General features: G+C 45.4%; 1 protein-coding gene across 4 annotated transcripts in view; it reads left to right on the top strand.

Moving 5' to 3' along the window:
• The window catches only part of SETX (senataxin), a 142,081-nt gene that overhangs the window by 44,550 nt on the left and 80,411 nt on the right, over positions 1-17,120 (top strand). For all 4 annotated transcript variants that reach the window (XM_068248869.1, XM_068248870.1, XM_068248867.1 and 1 more), the window contains exons 4-6: positions 6,769-6,878; positions 9,769-9,988; positions 16,720-16,839. In XM_068248869.1, the coding sequence (XP_068104970.1) occupies positions 6,769-6,878; positions 9,769-9,988; positions 16,720-16,839 (450 nt within the window). The remainder of the gene's footprint in view (positions 1-6,768; positions 6,879-9,768; positions 9,989-16,719; positions 16,840-17,120) is intronic.

Genomic DNA, 17,120 nt, shown 5'->3' with positions numbered 1-17,120 from the left:
TGATGAAATCAAATAATTTGATATGTTATTAAAATTTGGTTTGGTGACTACAAATTAAAGGGAAACTGAGACGGGTGAAAAGTAAAGTTTTATACATACCTGGGGCTTCCTCCAGCCCCCTTCAGGCTAATCAGTCCCTCACTGTCTTCCACCACCCGGATCTTCTGCTATGAGTCCTGGTAATTCAGCCAGTCAGCGCTGTCCGGCCGCATGCCGCTCCCACAGCCAGGAACATTCTGCACCTGCGCAATAGTGCTGCACAGGTGTAGTATGCTCCTGGCGGCGGAGTGTGTGCATGTGCACTACGCTTGACTGGCTCAAGTACCTGGACTCATAGCAGAAGATCCAGGTGGTGGAGGAGGACAACGAGGGACTGATTATCCTGAAGGCGGCTGGAGGAAGCCCCAGTTATGTATAAAACTTTAATTTCATCTGTCTCAGGTTTACTTTGTTACACAGTAGTACTATACTCTACATATGCACTCCCCACAGAGCTGCAGGGAATCCACTGAGAATGCTGTGCACATTGAACACAGAGGTGTTGTCTGTTTACAATCTCCTCATTCCCCTGCAGAATACCTGCACATCATTCTTACATGTACCCACACTTACATTGCCTAGGGCCTGATAGATGTTCTTTGTTCCGGTTTGTACCTTTTACAAGTACTCTTACCAAGGACTAGTTTTAGTCTAAAGGGAATAAATATAGTAGTCTACATATCCTTCTCACTTCAGTTGTCTTGTAAAATTCCTAAGCATTGGCAGTTAAGAGACGAATTTCATGTTACATACTTTTAATCAACAAAATTGTAATATGCAAATTAGAGGAGTCGGAGTCGTGGAGTCGGAGTCGGTGGAATCCTAAACTGAGGAGTCGGAGTCGGTGGATTTTTGGACCGACTCCACAGCCCTGGTAATTAGTCCAGATGACGAGGACTGTTTAGCAAAAGCTTTCCAGAGTAACCAAGCAGCTCGGGGTGACCCAAACCACTAGGAATGTATAGGAAGATAAGAGACCGAAAAGCCCTCCTACTAACGAGCAATGCTTGGTGAAATTTGCCTTCTTAAAACAGAAGGAAATTTGCAATAATTCAGCTATAAATGAACATTTGTGGTTACCCACAATGCACCACTACTGAATATGCAAATTATCCCTTTTCACCCCTGTAAGCCAGGCAAGCATCCAGAACCGCTGGTGTATAGCAAGCCTATAGCTTTAAATTTTACACAGCCACCCCAACACCACATGTAGACAGCCTGTTTCGGGCTTTCCAACACTGTATTATTGGACGTAGGAAACCTAGTTTTCTCTAACTAGATTCACAAAATTCAAGTACTTGCTGTTTATGGTTTGTACATAAAGCCAGTTACAAAACACAAACCTCCTGTAGAAAGGCAACTAATAAAACCTTAAAGAGAACCTGTAACGTCAAAAAGTGCCCCTGAAGGGTACTTACCTCGGGAGGGGGAAGCCTCTGGATCCGATTGAGGCTTCCCCCGTTGTGACAATCTAGCCCCGCGGTCCCGTCGAGATTTGCTCCCGTTAGCGTACGCAGGAAGTACGGGTGCAGACGGACAGCGAAGACCTGTTGCTGGATCGTCAAAGGGAGAAGGTTAATGCGACAGAGCGTGCCAATCCCGTCTAATCTGCTCCCGTTAGCATACGCAGGAAGTACGGTGAACAGACTGATAATAAAGATTGGTCGCGCAGCTGCCGACAATATGTAATGGGACAGTCCCTCACCAATCTCTTATTACTAGGCCACTGTTGCCATGCAGGTCTCATGTACTAGAGACTGCTGAAGGCAAATTCACTGTTTGTGTAGTAAACAGTTAAGATTGGTTGGAGGTGCCCATACATGTACAATCCCGATTGTACGTACAACCGGTAAACTAAAAATATTGATTTTGCGCTGGAAATCGGGTAAACACACTGCCACCACTGCCTGATTAAAGAGCAGACAGTCTCCAACTAGGGCGAAGAGACCCCAACTCTATCATAATACGGTAGCCAGCCCAATCACGTTCGTCATGCTCCAGTCACCGTTCGGGGTATAGTCACTTCCGACGGCTTAAAGACTGTGAGCAATGCGACGTTAAAGAAAGGTTACTGGGTCCATAAATGATGCAATCTCGTTTGTATCCAATCAAACGAAAGTTATTGATCTCGCACAGGAAATCGGATACTAGCTAATCCTAGAAGGAAGAAACGGTTATTTACAACCTAGCTAGCAAATCAACAATTTAGAAGAAAATCATAAAACAATGCGGTAGTATGACTGACTCTTCAGAGGGCAGATTCGTTATAGCAGCAATCAGATGACCAGAAAAGGTACAAGACTGAACGATAAAAATCGTTAGTTTTATTCTAAAACTACATACACACACAGCTTACTTTAGAACAGATTGGTTTGATAGAAAGGGGGTAGAGATGAAAAGAAACAGAATGTCTTAATATACAGTTCAAATACCGTTATTGGTAGTCCATGCGGCAATTGCAAGTCTTTGGAGGAAAGTCCAAGATGGCGGTTGCCATGCGGCCAGAGGCCTTGTGAGAAATCCAAGATCAAGATTTTGCGCCAGTGTCCCTCTGGCTGCCAAGATGTTATTAGGCCAGGATTTCAGATAGTGGACGCTGGACCTTTGTGTCATGGGCGTTTTGTTCCTCACTGTAGGTGGGGGGAGTTATGACACGTACAAGTCCAGCCTTGTGCAATTTGAATAAGGCAGTGCCCCCTTAGGCAGGGAGAGATTTTGGGCCAATTCATATTTTGTCCTTTCCCTCTGTACCCATAGGTCACATCAAGAACCGGAATGAATATTCATAACCAGCGTGATGTTAGGAATCAAACAAGATAGACGAACTGCTCATACTACTCAGCGATAATCCCCAAGTGGGTGCAAACACACCAGTCCTGTGTTTCACGGAAGCCTGGCTGAATGACAGCATCCCGGACAACTCACTTTTGCTTCCAGGTTTCAACCTCTCCCGCGCGGACCGTGACAGCATACTCTCCGGTAAACAGAGAGGCGGAGGCATCTGCTTCTACGTTAAGGATGCTTGGTGCACAAACACGTCCATCCTGGGCAAACTCTGCTCTCCAGATGTTGAGCTCCTACTCATCAACTGCAGGCCCCAGTACTCACCAAGAGAGTTCTCCTCCTACGTTCTTGTTGGAGTATACATTCCTCCCGATGCCAGCACCAAGAACGCTTTGCGAACTCTCAGCGACACCATCTCAGCCTGGGAGACGTTCCTGCCGGATTCCCTCTTCATCATCTGCGGCGACTTCAAGAGTGCGAACCTCCGCCAAGAGATGCCTCGCTACAAGCAGCATATTACGTGCCCCGCCAGGAACCATAACACTTTGGACCACTGTTACACAGTCCTCAAGGATGCTTACAAACCCACAAGATTGGCTGCTCTAGGAAACTCTGACCACTGCTTAATCCACCTAATACCATCCTACAGAAGACTCCTTGAGACCTCCAAACCGGCTATCAAGACTGTGAGAAAATGGACTGACGAAGCCAAGCTGAGGCTACAGACCTGCTTTGAGTGCACCGACTGGGCGGCCCTGGAGACACCCTGCCTTGAAGAATGGACTGAGAACGTCACCTCCTACATAGGCTTCTGTGAGGAGCTGTGCATCCCCAAAAAGACTTTCAAGGTCTACCCTAACAACAAGCCCTGGTTCAACGGCAAGCTACGCCGGCTCCGCAAAGCCAAGGAAGCAGCACACAAGACCGGCACACCAGAGGAATTCAAGACAGCCAGATACACCCTTAAACGGGCGCTCAGCGCCGCAAAAAGGGACTACTCCAACAAGCTGCGTCTCAGTCTCAGGTCCAACAACTCACGTGAAGTCTGGAATGGTCTCAGGGCGGTCACAAATCTCAAACCACCTCCCCAACACGCGCCCCCAAGCCTCGAACTAGCTGAAGAACTCAATGAGTTTTATTGCAGGTTTGAACGCAAACCCAACCATCCTGGGGTACAGGTGACCACTCCTAGCCCGCCTCCCACACCCACCTCCTCTAAAGTGGACCAGGGATTCTCAGTGCCAGTGGCAGCCCAAGAGGCTGATGTGCTTAGGCAGCTCCAAATGCTGAACCCCAGGAAGGCCCCTGGCCCGGACGGAGTGTCTTCTACCTGTTTGAGAACCTGTGCCAGTCAGCTGGCCCCTGTCCTCACCTCCATTTTTCATAAATCTCTGACGGAGGGCAAAGTTCCCTCCTGCCTCAAGAGGTCTATCATCATACCAATCCCCAAGAAAACGGGCAACACAGACCTCAACAACTACAGACCTGTTGCCCTAACTTCAACTGTCATGAAGATCTTTGAAAAACTGGTCCTCACCCATCTGAAGAGTGCCACGGACGCTCTCCTAGATCCACTCCAATTTGCATACAGAGCCAACAGATCCACAGAGGATGCCATCAACATTAGCCTGTCCTCCATCATGGAACATCTAGACAGGCTGGACACATACGCCAGAATCCTTTTCCTGGACTTCAGCTCTGCCTCGACCACACTCTCTGCGCGTGGATCAAGGACTTCCTCATCAACAGGAAGCAACTAGTAAGGCTCGGCAGCTGCTCCTCCCGGGAGAGAACCACAAACACGGGCGCTCCCCAAGGATGTGTTCTGTCCCCGATTCTGTTCTCTCTGTACACAAACAGTTGCGTCTCAACCACAGACTGCATCAAGGTTATTAAATTCGTAGACGACACCACTATCCTTGGCCTCATTAGCGGTGGGGATGAACACGCCTACCGGAGCGAGATTGAGCGTATCTGCAACTGGTGCAAGAGCAACAAGCTTGTCCTAAACGCTGCAAAGACTGTTGGGATGATTGTAGACATCAGGAAGCTCCCTCCACCTCTCAATCCTGTCCTCATCGAATGCTCTGAAGTTGCCAAAGTATCTAGCGTTCGGTTTTTGGGTACAACTATCACCAACGACTTGAGATGGGGAGAAAACATCACCAAATGCCAAAAGAAAGCCCAGCAGAGGCTGTTCTTTCTGAGACAACTGAAGAAGTTCGGCATGCCCCAGGAGCTGATGACAAGCTTCTACACGGCTACAGTCGAGTCTATCCTCTGCTCCTCTATCATCGTATGGTATGCAGACGCTACCGCAAGCGACAAGTACAAACTGCAAAGGGTGATCAAGGCTGCGGAGAGAATCATTGGGACACCTCTGGACCTCCTCCACGCATCCAGGCTACGATCTAGGGCAATCAGGATTGCGCAAGACCCCCTCCACCCCGGTAGTCGCTTCTTCATCCGCATGCGCTCAGGCCGCCGCTACAGAACTATTCCCACCAAAACCTCCAGGCACAGGAACTCGTTTTTCCCCCAAGCGGTGCGCCTCCTAAACTAGCGCCCCTTACGCTGCATGTCCACCCAGCATGGCCCCCCGGGCATCCTGCAGAACTGCCACTAGGCCCTTATATCCGCATGTTATGTTTTGTTTTTATTCTGTCTGTGTTTTTTATGCACCTTTTGCACAATGTCAGTTATGTTCACTGTTGTAAACCTGTTTTTTTGCACTAAGCCCTACGCCTGTGTGTACCACAAATAATTCTGAGTGTGGCTTCCGCCGTACTTGGCGAAATAAACCTGATTCTGATTCTGATTTGGTACCAAACACGAGGACCAGATATGAATCGTAACACAATTTTTTACTTCTCCCCTTGTAGTCTGAGTTTGGAAGTAACTAGCTTGTCCAAACTCTCTCAGCACCAGCACCAAGTTGAACCTCAGAACTTGTGCACTTTTCAGTGGCCTCGGAACTTCCTATGCCATGAATTATGAGGAAAATATGGAGAACATATGAATATAGGCCTCTCAGGGCAACATGGGGGTCAGCTGGGAGAGGGAATCCCTTTGATCCTTCAGCTGAGGTAATCCTGAGAGACCCCCTGGGGTTGGCTCTATTCAAGTTCAGAACTGAGATGACACCAAGTCTGGATGAGGGCAGTGTAGGTGTGAGATTTCTCTCTCTGCCTGGTTGGGTGTCTTGGGGCCAGGAAACCCACTTAGGTCACACTTAGGTGAGAGAAGCTGTAAATAGAGGAGTCAGTGTTTGCTACATTTGACCAGGGAGAGGAACTGTGTTAACCCCATGGCTTCCCTGATCTTTTTATAAACCAAGCCTTTCCCTATCTGCTGTCACTTTTTAATAGTGACGACAGGGAATATTTTATAAGGCTCTAACTACTTATTAAGGATGAATAAACGTTGGTTCGTCACACCCGTCATCCTCCATTCCATGGTGGTAGTGTTGGAGTCCGCCCCCCCCCACTACTGTGCCTGTGGGCTCCAGCATTGCCACCATGGGACAGAGGAGGATGGGGGAAGCCTCGATAGGATTCACAGGCTTCCCATCCCGCTTACACAAAAGATTAGAACTGCAGTGCATTCATTAAAGTGTACCTGAGGTGGACTCTTACAAACAAGATTAGATGCGAAGCCTCCTCGCCCCCACCAATGTCGTGCACAGACCACTGGAACATATCCAACAATGTGAGATAGGTTATTGTGATCGCTCTCCCCGCCCTGTTCGTACGCTCTGTGCGACTGGGCAGGTGTGACTGTACTCGTGGAGGAGTGCCGTCACAGACTTCCAGAGGGTCCAGGGCAACAGTGGTGGTCTCAAGGAGGACGTAGAAGTCTCTGGAGGACCCTGAGGCCTTCATAAAGTATTTTACAAATGATCCACAGATAAAATAAAATGTTTCTTACCTTTTTCTTGTTTTAAAGGTGAACTTTGTATTGAAGCCTTGTGCAAGATGGAACAAGTTAACAACAGCTTTCAAGTGTATGACAAGCTTCCTGGGGTTTACCTGCTTCTAGTACATCCCGATGAGAGGGTGAGTAGCTTCCCCTTTGTGTAGTATATTCTATGGTACATCCTAATGTGAGGGTGAGTGGCTTCCCCTTTCTGTAGTATATTCTATGGTACATCCTAATGTGAGGGTGAGTGGCTTCCCCTTTCTGTAGTATACATGGTATATCCCAGTGAGAGGATGACTGGATTCCCACTGTGAGGTATTTTATGTAACATCCCAATCGAAGGTGAGTGGCTGCTGTTTGCGTGGAATATTTTATGGTACATCCCAGTGAGCTTCATCCTTTTATTTCATGTGCTTCCAATTGAGATCTTTATTGGATTTATATAGCGCCAACATACTGTATTGTGTAGCTCTGTACAATACATAAGATTACAGACAATGATATTGGGTGACAACACAACACAGGTAATATGCAAGAAGTACACAATACAGGTAGTAATACAATGCCAGATCATACACTGGAGTACTAGTCCCAATAACACAGGTCCACATATTCTGGGTAGGGTGTACAACCAAGTATGATTCACAAGGGGAGAGGGCCCTGCCAAAGGCTTACAATCTAGATCACATGTGTCAAACTCCAGGCCTGGAGGGCCAGATCCATGCTAGTGTTTAGTATGCACTGAGATAGAGAGGAATGTGTTCTACCTGATGGACCACGCCTTTCCTGATTCAGACCCATCAATTACTTTGAGCTGTGTCAGAAATGTGTGAGGACCTCGGCCCTCGAAGGACCGAATGGAGTGGAGCTGCATCGAGAGGTTCTCGGCAGAGAGAGGGCAGTGTTGAAGTGGGGTAGGCCTCCATGAAGAGGTGAGTTTTGAGGATATACAGGATCTTCTCAAAAAATTAGCATATTGTGATAAAGTTCATTATTTTCTGTAATGTACTGAAAAACCTTAGACTTTTATATATTTTAGATTCATTACACACAACTGAAGTAGTGCAAAGCCTTTTATTGTTTTAATATTGATGATATTGGCATACAGCTCATGAAAACCCAAAATTCCTATCTCAAAAAATTAGCATATCATGAAAAGGTTCTCTAAACGAGCTATTAACCTAATCATCTGAATCAACTAATTAACTCTAAACACGTGGAAAGATTCCTGAGGCTTTTAAAACTCCCAGCCTGGTTCATTACTCAAAACTGCAATCATGGGTAAGACTGCCGACCTGACTGCTGTCCAGAAGTCCATCATTGACACCCTCAAGCAAGGGTAAGACACAGAAAGAAATTTCTGAACGAATAGGCTGTTCCCAGAGTGCTGTATCAAGGCACCTCAGTGGGAAGTCTGTGGGAAGGAAAAAGTGTGGCAGAAAACGCTGCACAACGAGAAGAGGTGACCGGACCCTGAGGAAGATTGTAGAGATGGACCGATTCCAGACCTTGGGGGACCTGTGGAAGCAGTGGACTGAGTCTGGAGTAGAAACATCCAAAGCCACCGTGTACAGGCATCTACAGAAAATGGGCTACAGGTGCCGCATTCCCCAGGTAAAGCCACTTTTGAACCAGAAACAGCGGCAGAAGCGCCTGACCTGTACTTGACACTGGACTTCAGGCATTTTGGCATTTCCCTCTTCCCAGTCTTCCTCCAGACTCTGGCACCTTGATTTCCGAATGACGTGCAAATGTTGCTTTCATCCGAAAAAAGTACTTTGGACCACTGAGCAACAGTCCAGTGCTGCTTCTCTGTAGTCCAGTGCTTCTGCCGCTGTTTCTGGTTCAAAAGTGGCTTGACCTGGGGAATGTGGCACCTGTAGCCCATTTCCTGCACACACTTGTACACAGTGGCTCAGGAGGTTTCTACTCCAGACTCAGTCCACTGCTTCCGAAGGTCCCCCAAGGTCTGGAATCGGTCCTTCTCCACAATCTTCCTCAGGGTCCGGTCACCTCTTCTCGTTGTGCAGCGTTTTCTGCCACAGTTTTTCCTTCCCACAGACTTCCCACTAAGGTACCTTGGTACAGCACTCTGGGAACAGCCTATTCGTTCAGAAATTTCTTTCTGTGTCTTACCCTCTTGCTTGAGGGTGTCAATGATGGCCTTCTGGACAGCAGTCAGGTCGGCAGTCTTACCCATGATTGCAGTTTTGAGTAATGAACCAGGCTGGGAGTTTTAAAAGCCTCAGGAATCTTTCCACGTGTTTAGAGTTAATTAGTTGATTCAGATGATTAGGTTAATAGCTCGTTTAGAGAACCTTTTCATGATATGCTAATTTTTTGAGATAGGAATTTTGGGTTGTCACGAGCTGTATGCCAAAATCATCAATATTAAAACAATAAAAGGCTTTGAACTATTTCAGTTGTGTGTAATGAATCTAACATATATGAAAGTCTAATGTTTATCAGTACATTACAGAAAATAATGAACTTTATCAGAATATGCTAATTTTTTGAGAAGGACCTGTATACCGATTGGCCCTTTGTGTATGGCTGACAATCGGGTGAGGGACTTCTTAATTACAATGAGTGTGAAAGGATTTTCTTTACACATTTATAATTTAAAGGACAACTGAAGTGAGAGGGATATGAAGTCTGCCAAATGCATTTCCTTTTAAACAATAACAGTTGCCTGGCAGCCCTGCTGATCTATCTAGCAGCAGTAGTGTCTGAATCACACCAGAAACAAGCATGTGGCTAATCTTGTCAGATCTGACAATAATGTCAGAAACACCTGATCCGCTGCATGCTTGTTCAGGGTCTATGGCTAAAAGTATTAGAGGCAGGATATCCAGGTAACTGGTGGTGTTTAAAAGGAAATAAATATGGCCGCATCCATATCCCTCTCGTTTTAGTTGTCCTTTAATTAGGAACATCAAATATGTGAATGCAGCACATGTCGGTGTTCTAACTTTTCCACCTTTGAATTACGTTCGTAACTCACCCTTTTTTTCTATACATTTTCAGGTTCGCCGTTGGGCCATTTTGACCGCCCAATCTCAGGGGAAGGTGGACCGGGATGACTATTATGAGCTGGAGGAGGTTTTCACCTGCCTGTTCAAGGTCATTGAGCTGGGGCTGTTTGACAACCCCGAAATCTACATGTATTCAGAGCTAGATGAGGGAAAGCTGATCCTCCTTCCTCCACATCTGTACGATACTTGTAATTACAAGAACTACTGGCTGGGTAAGTGTTCCAGAGCAACGTTCCCTCCATCCGACTCCAGATTTAGTGTACTGCCTCTGCTAGCAAGGAATGAGTTAGAGCTGGTTCAGACCACTGCCAACATCCATCCACATTATTTTGCACTGGGTTCCACCTCGTTTCACACAGATAATCTAGAGCACAGGTGTCGAACTCCAGGCCCGGAGGGCCGGATCCATGCCAGTGTTTAGGCTGGACTGAGTAAGAGAGGAATTTGTTCTACCTCATGGACCACACCTTTCCTGATTCAGACCCATCAATTTGAGCTGTGTCAAAAATGTGTGAGGACCTCGGCCCTCGAAGGACCGGTTTGACATCCCTGATCTAGAGGGTAGTGGGGAGGAGACACTGGGGAGCAGATGAAGAGGTTAGCAGATGAGGAAGTGAGCATTAAATAGCTACAGTGGTTTGCAAAAGTATTCGGCCCCCTTGAAGTTTTCCAAATTTTTTCATATTACTGCCACAAACATGAATCAATTTTATTGGAATTCCACGTGAAAGACCAATACAAAATGGAGTACACGTCCGAAGGGGAACGAAAATCATACATGAGTCCAAATATTTTTTACAAATAAATAACTGCAAAGTGTGGTGTGCGTAATGTCAGTACAAATACAGCTGCTCTGTGACGACCTCAGAGGTTGTCTAAGAGAATATTGGGAGCATCAACACCATGAAGTCCAAAGAACACACCAGACAGGTCAGGGATAAAGCTATTGAGAAATTTAAAGCAGGCTTAGGCTACAAAAAGATTTCCAAAGCCTTGAACATACCACGGAGCACTGTTCAAGTGACCATTCAGAAATGGAAGGAGTATGGCACAACTGTAAACCTACCAAGACAAGGCTGTCCATCTAAACTCACAGGCCGAACAAGGAGAGCGCTAATCAGAAATGCAGTCAAGAGGCCCATGGTGACTCTGGACGAGCTGCAGAGATCTACAGCTCAGGTGGGGAAATCTGTCCATAGGACAACTATTAGTCGTGCACAGCACAAAGTTGGCCTTAATGGAAGAGTGGCAAGAAGAAAGCCATTGTTAACAGAAAAGCATAAGAATTCCCATTTGCAGTTTGCCACAAGCCAGGTGAGGGACACAGCAAACGTGTAAAAGAAGGTGCTCTGGTCAGATGAGACCAAAATTGAACTTTTTGGCCAAAATGCAAAACGCTATGTGTGGCGGAAAACTAACACTGCACATCACTCTGAACACACCATCCCCACTGTCGAATATGGTGGTGGCAGCATCATGCTCTGGGGGTGCTTCTCTTCAGCAGGGACAGGAAAGCTGGTCAGAGTTGATGGGAAGATGGATGGAGCCAAATACAGGGCAATCTTGGAAGAAAACCTCTTGGAGTCTGCAAAAGACTTGAGACTGGGGCGGAGGTTCACCTTCCAGCAGGACAACGACCCTAAACATAAAGCCAGGGCAACAATGGAATGGTTTAAAACAAAACATATCCATGTGTTAGAATGGCCCAGTCAAAGTCCAGATCTAAATCCAATCGAGAATCTGTGGCAAGATCTGAAAACTGCTGTTCACAAACGCTGTCCATCTAATCTGACTGAGCTGGAGCTGTTTTGCAAAGAAGAACGGGCAAGGATTTCAGTCTCTAGATGTGCAAAGCTGGTAGAGACATACCCTAAAAGACTGGCAGCTGTAATTGCAGCAAAAGGTGGTTCTACAAAGTATTGACTCAGGGGGGCTGAATAATTACGCACACCCCACTTTGCAGTTATTTTTTCTTTAAAAATGTTTGGAATCTAATGATTTTCGTTCCACTTCTCACGTGTACACCACTTTGTATTGGTCTTTCACGTGGAATTCCAATAAAATTGATTCAGGTTTGTGGCAGTAATATGACAAAATGTGGAAAACTTCAAGGGGGCCGAATACTTTTGCAAACCACTGTATAGCAAATTATAGGCTTGTTTAAACAGGCGTGTCTTAAGGGTACATTTGAAAATTTCCAGGCTTTTAATAAGATGGACAGACTGTGGGAGAGAGTTCCAAAGGCGAAGTGACACTCATGAGAAGTCCTGGATGTGAGAGAAGGTGACCAAGCTGGATGACAGGAGGGTCTCTTGGGAGGAGCGAAGGCTCCAGGAGGGATGATATCTGGAGATGGTCCCGCAGTTTGTTTTGTTAAAGGAAATCTAAAGTAATTTTAACAAAAGCCAGTTTAACTTACCTGGGGCTTTTACAGGCCCCCTGCACCCGCCCTTTGCCCGCACATCGATAAACCGTGCCCGCGTCGTGACAAATCTTGTATTGCACATGCACAGGATGCTTCCAGCGAAGGGGGTGCGATTGAGGATACGTGCGACCAGGGCAGCACAGACGCAGGGGCCATTGACTCGCTAAGTCGCTAGAAATGAAACTGAGTCATTGCGGGGGATCGGTGTGTCCGGGCACAGGGCGGCTGCAGGGGGCCGGTAGAAGCCCCAGGTAAGTTAAACGGCTTCTTTTTAAATTGCTTTAGGTTTCCTTTAAAGTGACTCCGAGCACCTCTCATGGGCATGCCTTATAGACAGATGACTTCCAACAAAGTCATGCTATGACCCCTCTGGAGGAGCCTCTTGAAATGGCCACGCGTGTCACTTCCTCTTCCTGCTTTATTCAGTGTTGCCCTTCTCTAACAGAGAGGACAGGGGTAACCCAGAAGTTATAACATAGCCAAGAGGGCAGCCGTGATTTTTAAACTGAAATCGAACAAAAACTTTTTGGTGTAGAACGGCGATTCAGGCATCAAATGAAAGAGGAGAGCACAAGCTAAGGTATGCATCTTTAAGTACTTTGCAGTGCTGGTCGGGAGTCTTAAAGGCATACCCATGAGAGGTGCTCGGAGTCCGTTTGTCAAACATATTTAATCTTTATTATCAGGTTGTCATTAGGTAAACTGAAGTAGTGTAAGAACTATAATTAGAAAAACATATATATGCATATCTTATGGTATATGACTCGTGTAACTGTATGCATTAATATATCATGTGCAGTGTGTGTTTAATAATCCTAGTATATCTGGTGTGCTGTGAATTATAATAACCGTATGAACTGCTTGTAAACTCTGAAATACCTTTCACCTAGTTAGAATGAACTGCTTGTGAACTGTGAATTAACATTCGCCTACTTTAAAGAATGAACTTTAAAAGACCTAATCAACTGTGCTTAAACCCTGTGTGCACCTGCAGTCGTAAATTTCAAGTTGGCTCCATTCAAGGCCAACTCCCCCTCACATGGATGAGACGTGTCTAGACATGTCTGTCTCTTGTGACGACCCCGAAACTCACGTGAGGGAAAACTTGGTATGGGTACCATGCCCCTTATAAAAATAGGGCAAGACAATGATCAGATAAGGCATTGCTGAGATATGCTGTAAGAGAGGTGGTACGTAGCTTTTTAATTTATGTACTCCTGATGGTTGAGAAATGTTGCTAGATATTTTTACAATTGCTACTATTTATTATAACCCTGTTATATGTAATCTTTGTATGTTCTATTTATTTTAGGACAAAAAGTGATCTTGGTCTGAGACTCATTATTTCATTGGGGATATATGTGATACTAAATACAGGTCCTTCTCAAAAAATTAGCATATTGTGATAAAGTTCATTATTTTCTGTAACGTACTGATAAACATTAGACTTTCATATATTTTAGATTCATTACACACATCTGAAGTAGTTCAAGCCTTTTATTGTTTTAATATTGATGACTTTGGCATACAGCTCATGAAAACCCAAAATTCCTTTCAAAAAATTAGCATATCATGAAATGGTTCTCTAAACGAGCAATTAACCTAATCATCTGACACAAAGTAACTCTAAACACCTGCAAAAGATTCCTGAGGCTTTTAAAAACTCCCAACCTGGTTCATTACTCAAAACTGCAATCATGGGTAAGACTGCCGACCTGACTGCTGTCCAGAAGGCCATCATTGACACCCTCAAGCAAGAGGGTAAGACACAGAAAGAAATTTCTGAACGAATAGGCTGTTCCCAGAGTATTGTATCAAGGCACCTCAGTGGGAAGGAATATGCTTGAAAAACAGGAAAAAAGAAAAAAACCGAGAGCCCAATCTAGTGTAATATGTTCAACCAAGTGTTGGAAAAAAAAATTGAGATACAAATATACTCACAAGTGTGGGTCACCACATAGGCGACCACTAAGATGGCAGGTGGGGAGAATTATAACCTGACCCCACTCAGGCATAAAAAGTCGCTCTCTATAGACAGAAAAAATTTTGGGGATACACCCCTCCACCAAGGGTGGACAAGCTATAAATGGTATTTGGAAAATAGAGGCGCCAAAATAGGATAAAATGAGTTAAAAACGTATAAAAGGAGGGGGTGGGTGGATCCACTACCCTCGCATAAAATGACCAGGCTGAATTCAAGCCGTAAACAGTATAAAATGGTATTTATTAGTCTCCAAAAACAGTGCAACGCGTTTCACGGGCACACATCCCGCTTCATCAGGCAATTCTGAGGTAGGAGATCACTAAAAAAAGGACAAGAAAAACAAAAACAAAAAAAACAATGCTAAGAAGAACTCCACACTACAATAGCAGTTTAAACATATTGCCAGTATCAGTATCAATGTACTAAATTATAAATCATTCCGCTTGATTTTGTGAGAACTGGATAATAAATCTGTATTTCCTTCAAATGATTATATAAGTCACATTATAAAGTTGTAAGCCCATGTGCTCGTAAACTCTTTATGAGATATAGTGTCTATTAGTGGACACCGCATAGTATATACTAACCATTCACCCCTGTGGTGGATAATGTTTGTAAGGGCATATGTCAGACTATATATAACATGCACGGCGGCATGTGGCAGTAAGGAAATAAACAACCATTAGACTTACCAGTAGCAGGTCATATATGAGCTGGAGCGCCTCTGTAGAATGTGGGCACTCTCCTCTAGAACCTTTTAACAAGTGGTGGGCGGCTAGAATCTCCCGCTGACCGGATTCGGGTACCGGAAGCGGAAGTGATGCTAGGGACGCGTAGTTTGTAAGTAAAGTATCGGGCTCTAACGAAGGATAGAGCCGCACTATGTGATACTAATGCGTCTATGCGTCAGACGTATGCGTCGTGACGCCAGTGGTTCTATGCGGGGAAATTACGGGAAGTGATGCGTCCATGCGTTTGACATATACGTCATGACGCCAATAGTACTATGCGGGGGAATCTAGGGAGGTGTGTGGGTGTATGGCGGCGCATGCGTATAGGCAATCCAAAGCGCCGCAGTCGCCATGTTTAGAGAGGGCACAATGCCCTACTGAATTAAAACACATACAGCGTGTCTGAATAAGGACATGGCGCTATGTTATATGCCAGTCAGGGATTTTTCGGCCAAAGTTGAATATACTGTTGTCTGCTATTAATAAGTAAGGCATGTCTACCTATACGATTATGTTGAGACAATGTGGCCATTTGTGTATTCTGTTGCCATCCAGTGGTCAAATTGTATAACACAGTTGAACAGTTGAACAGTTGAACAAGATAGTTTATACTATTCTTGATTTTTCAATCTAGTAATTGTGTTACTAGTTTTATGGCAATGCTGCCGTTGTTCTGGACTTTGGTGGTCGGTATAATAATACCAGGGACAATATCAGGGACATACCGGTATTATTATACCGACCACCAAAGTCCAGAACAACGGAAGCAGTGGACTGAGTTTGGAGTAGAAACATCCAAAGCCACCGTGTACAGGCGTGTGCAGGAAATGGGCTACAGGTGCCGCATTCCCCAGGTCAAGCCACTTTTGAACCAGAAACAGTGGCAGAAGCGCCTGACCTGGGCTAAAGAGAAGCAGCCCTGGACTGTTGCTCAGTGGTCCAAAGTACTTTTTTCGGATGAAAGCAACTTTTGCATGTCATTCGGAAATCAAGGTGCCAGAGTCTGGAGGAAGACTAGGGAGAGGGAAATGCCAAAATGCCTGAAGTCCAGTGTCAAGTACCCACAGTCAGTGAAAGTCTGGGGTGCCATGTCAGCTGCTGGTGTTGGTCCACTGTGTTTTATCAAGGGCAGGGTCAATGCAGCTAGCTATCAGATTTTGGAGCACTTCATGCTTCCATCTGCTGAAAAGCTTTATGGAGATGAAGATTTCATTTTTCAGCACGACCTGGCACCTGCTCACAGTGCCAAAACCACTGGTAAATGGTTTACTGACCATGGTATTACTGTGCTCAATTGGTCTGCCAACTCTCCTGACCTGAACCCCATAGATGATCTGTGGGACATTGTGAAGAAAAAGTTGAGGGACTCAAGACCTAGCACTCTGGATGAGCTTAAAGGGAAGGTTCAGGGAGGGGATTAAAAAAATAAAAATAAATTTCCACTTACCTGGGGCTTCCTCCAGCCCGTGGCAGGCAGGAGGTGCCCTCGCCGCAGCTCCGCAGGCTCCCGGTGGTCTCCGGTGCCCGACCTGGCCAGGCCGGCTGCCAGGTCGGGCTCTTCTGCGCTCCATTTCCTGGCACTTCTGCGTCCCACGCCGGCGCGCTGACGTCATCGGACGTCCGCCGGGCTGTACTGCGTGCACCGAAAGCAGGAAGTAGACACACTACAGATTTATTGCAGGATTTTTATCAGCTGTAACAATTTTTTCTTTAATGGTCATTATGCTGTTGCTTATCTTGTAGAGCCGAGAGGAAGTTCTGAGTTCAGGTCCACTTTTTTAAATTCTGTCCATTTGTCTGCAGGAATTTGTATGTTGTTAACTGTGCTTCAAGAAGAGGCCATGGACTCCCTGCTGCTAGCACCTGAAAAACAGAACGACTTCATGAAGTCCATTCTGCATGTAATGGAAAAGAACATAGAAGGTTGGCTAATTTCCTCAAAATAGATCATACAACATGATAAAGTGAATTTATGTTAAAGTCCTTGTCCATTCTTAACTCCTATTACACTACAGTCTTCACCCTCCTCCCTGTATCGTTACAAATGTAATTAAACCCAGGGCGACATGTGACACGAGTGTGTACAGCGCAAAACATAAATAGTTCATTTTAGATGTAAGTGTAGGTATTTTTATTAAATAAAATATGTTGTGATGTAGTTTTACTAGTTGGCCACTAGATGTCCTCGGTCATTATTTCCGTAA

This window comes from Hyperolius riggenbachi, chromosome 8 (genome assembly GCF_040937935.1).
Source record: "Hyperolius riggenbachi isolate aHypRig1 chromosome 8, aHypRig1.pri, whole genome shotgun sequence".
Taxonomy (NCBI): Eukaryota; Metazoa; Chordata; class Amphibia; order Anura; family Hyperoliidae; genus Hyperolius; species Hyperolius riggenbachi.
The sequence above is the reverse complement of the archived record's forward strand: the minus strand, read 5'-3'. Positions and strand labels throughout refer to the sequence as shown.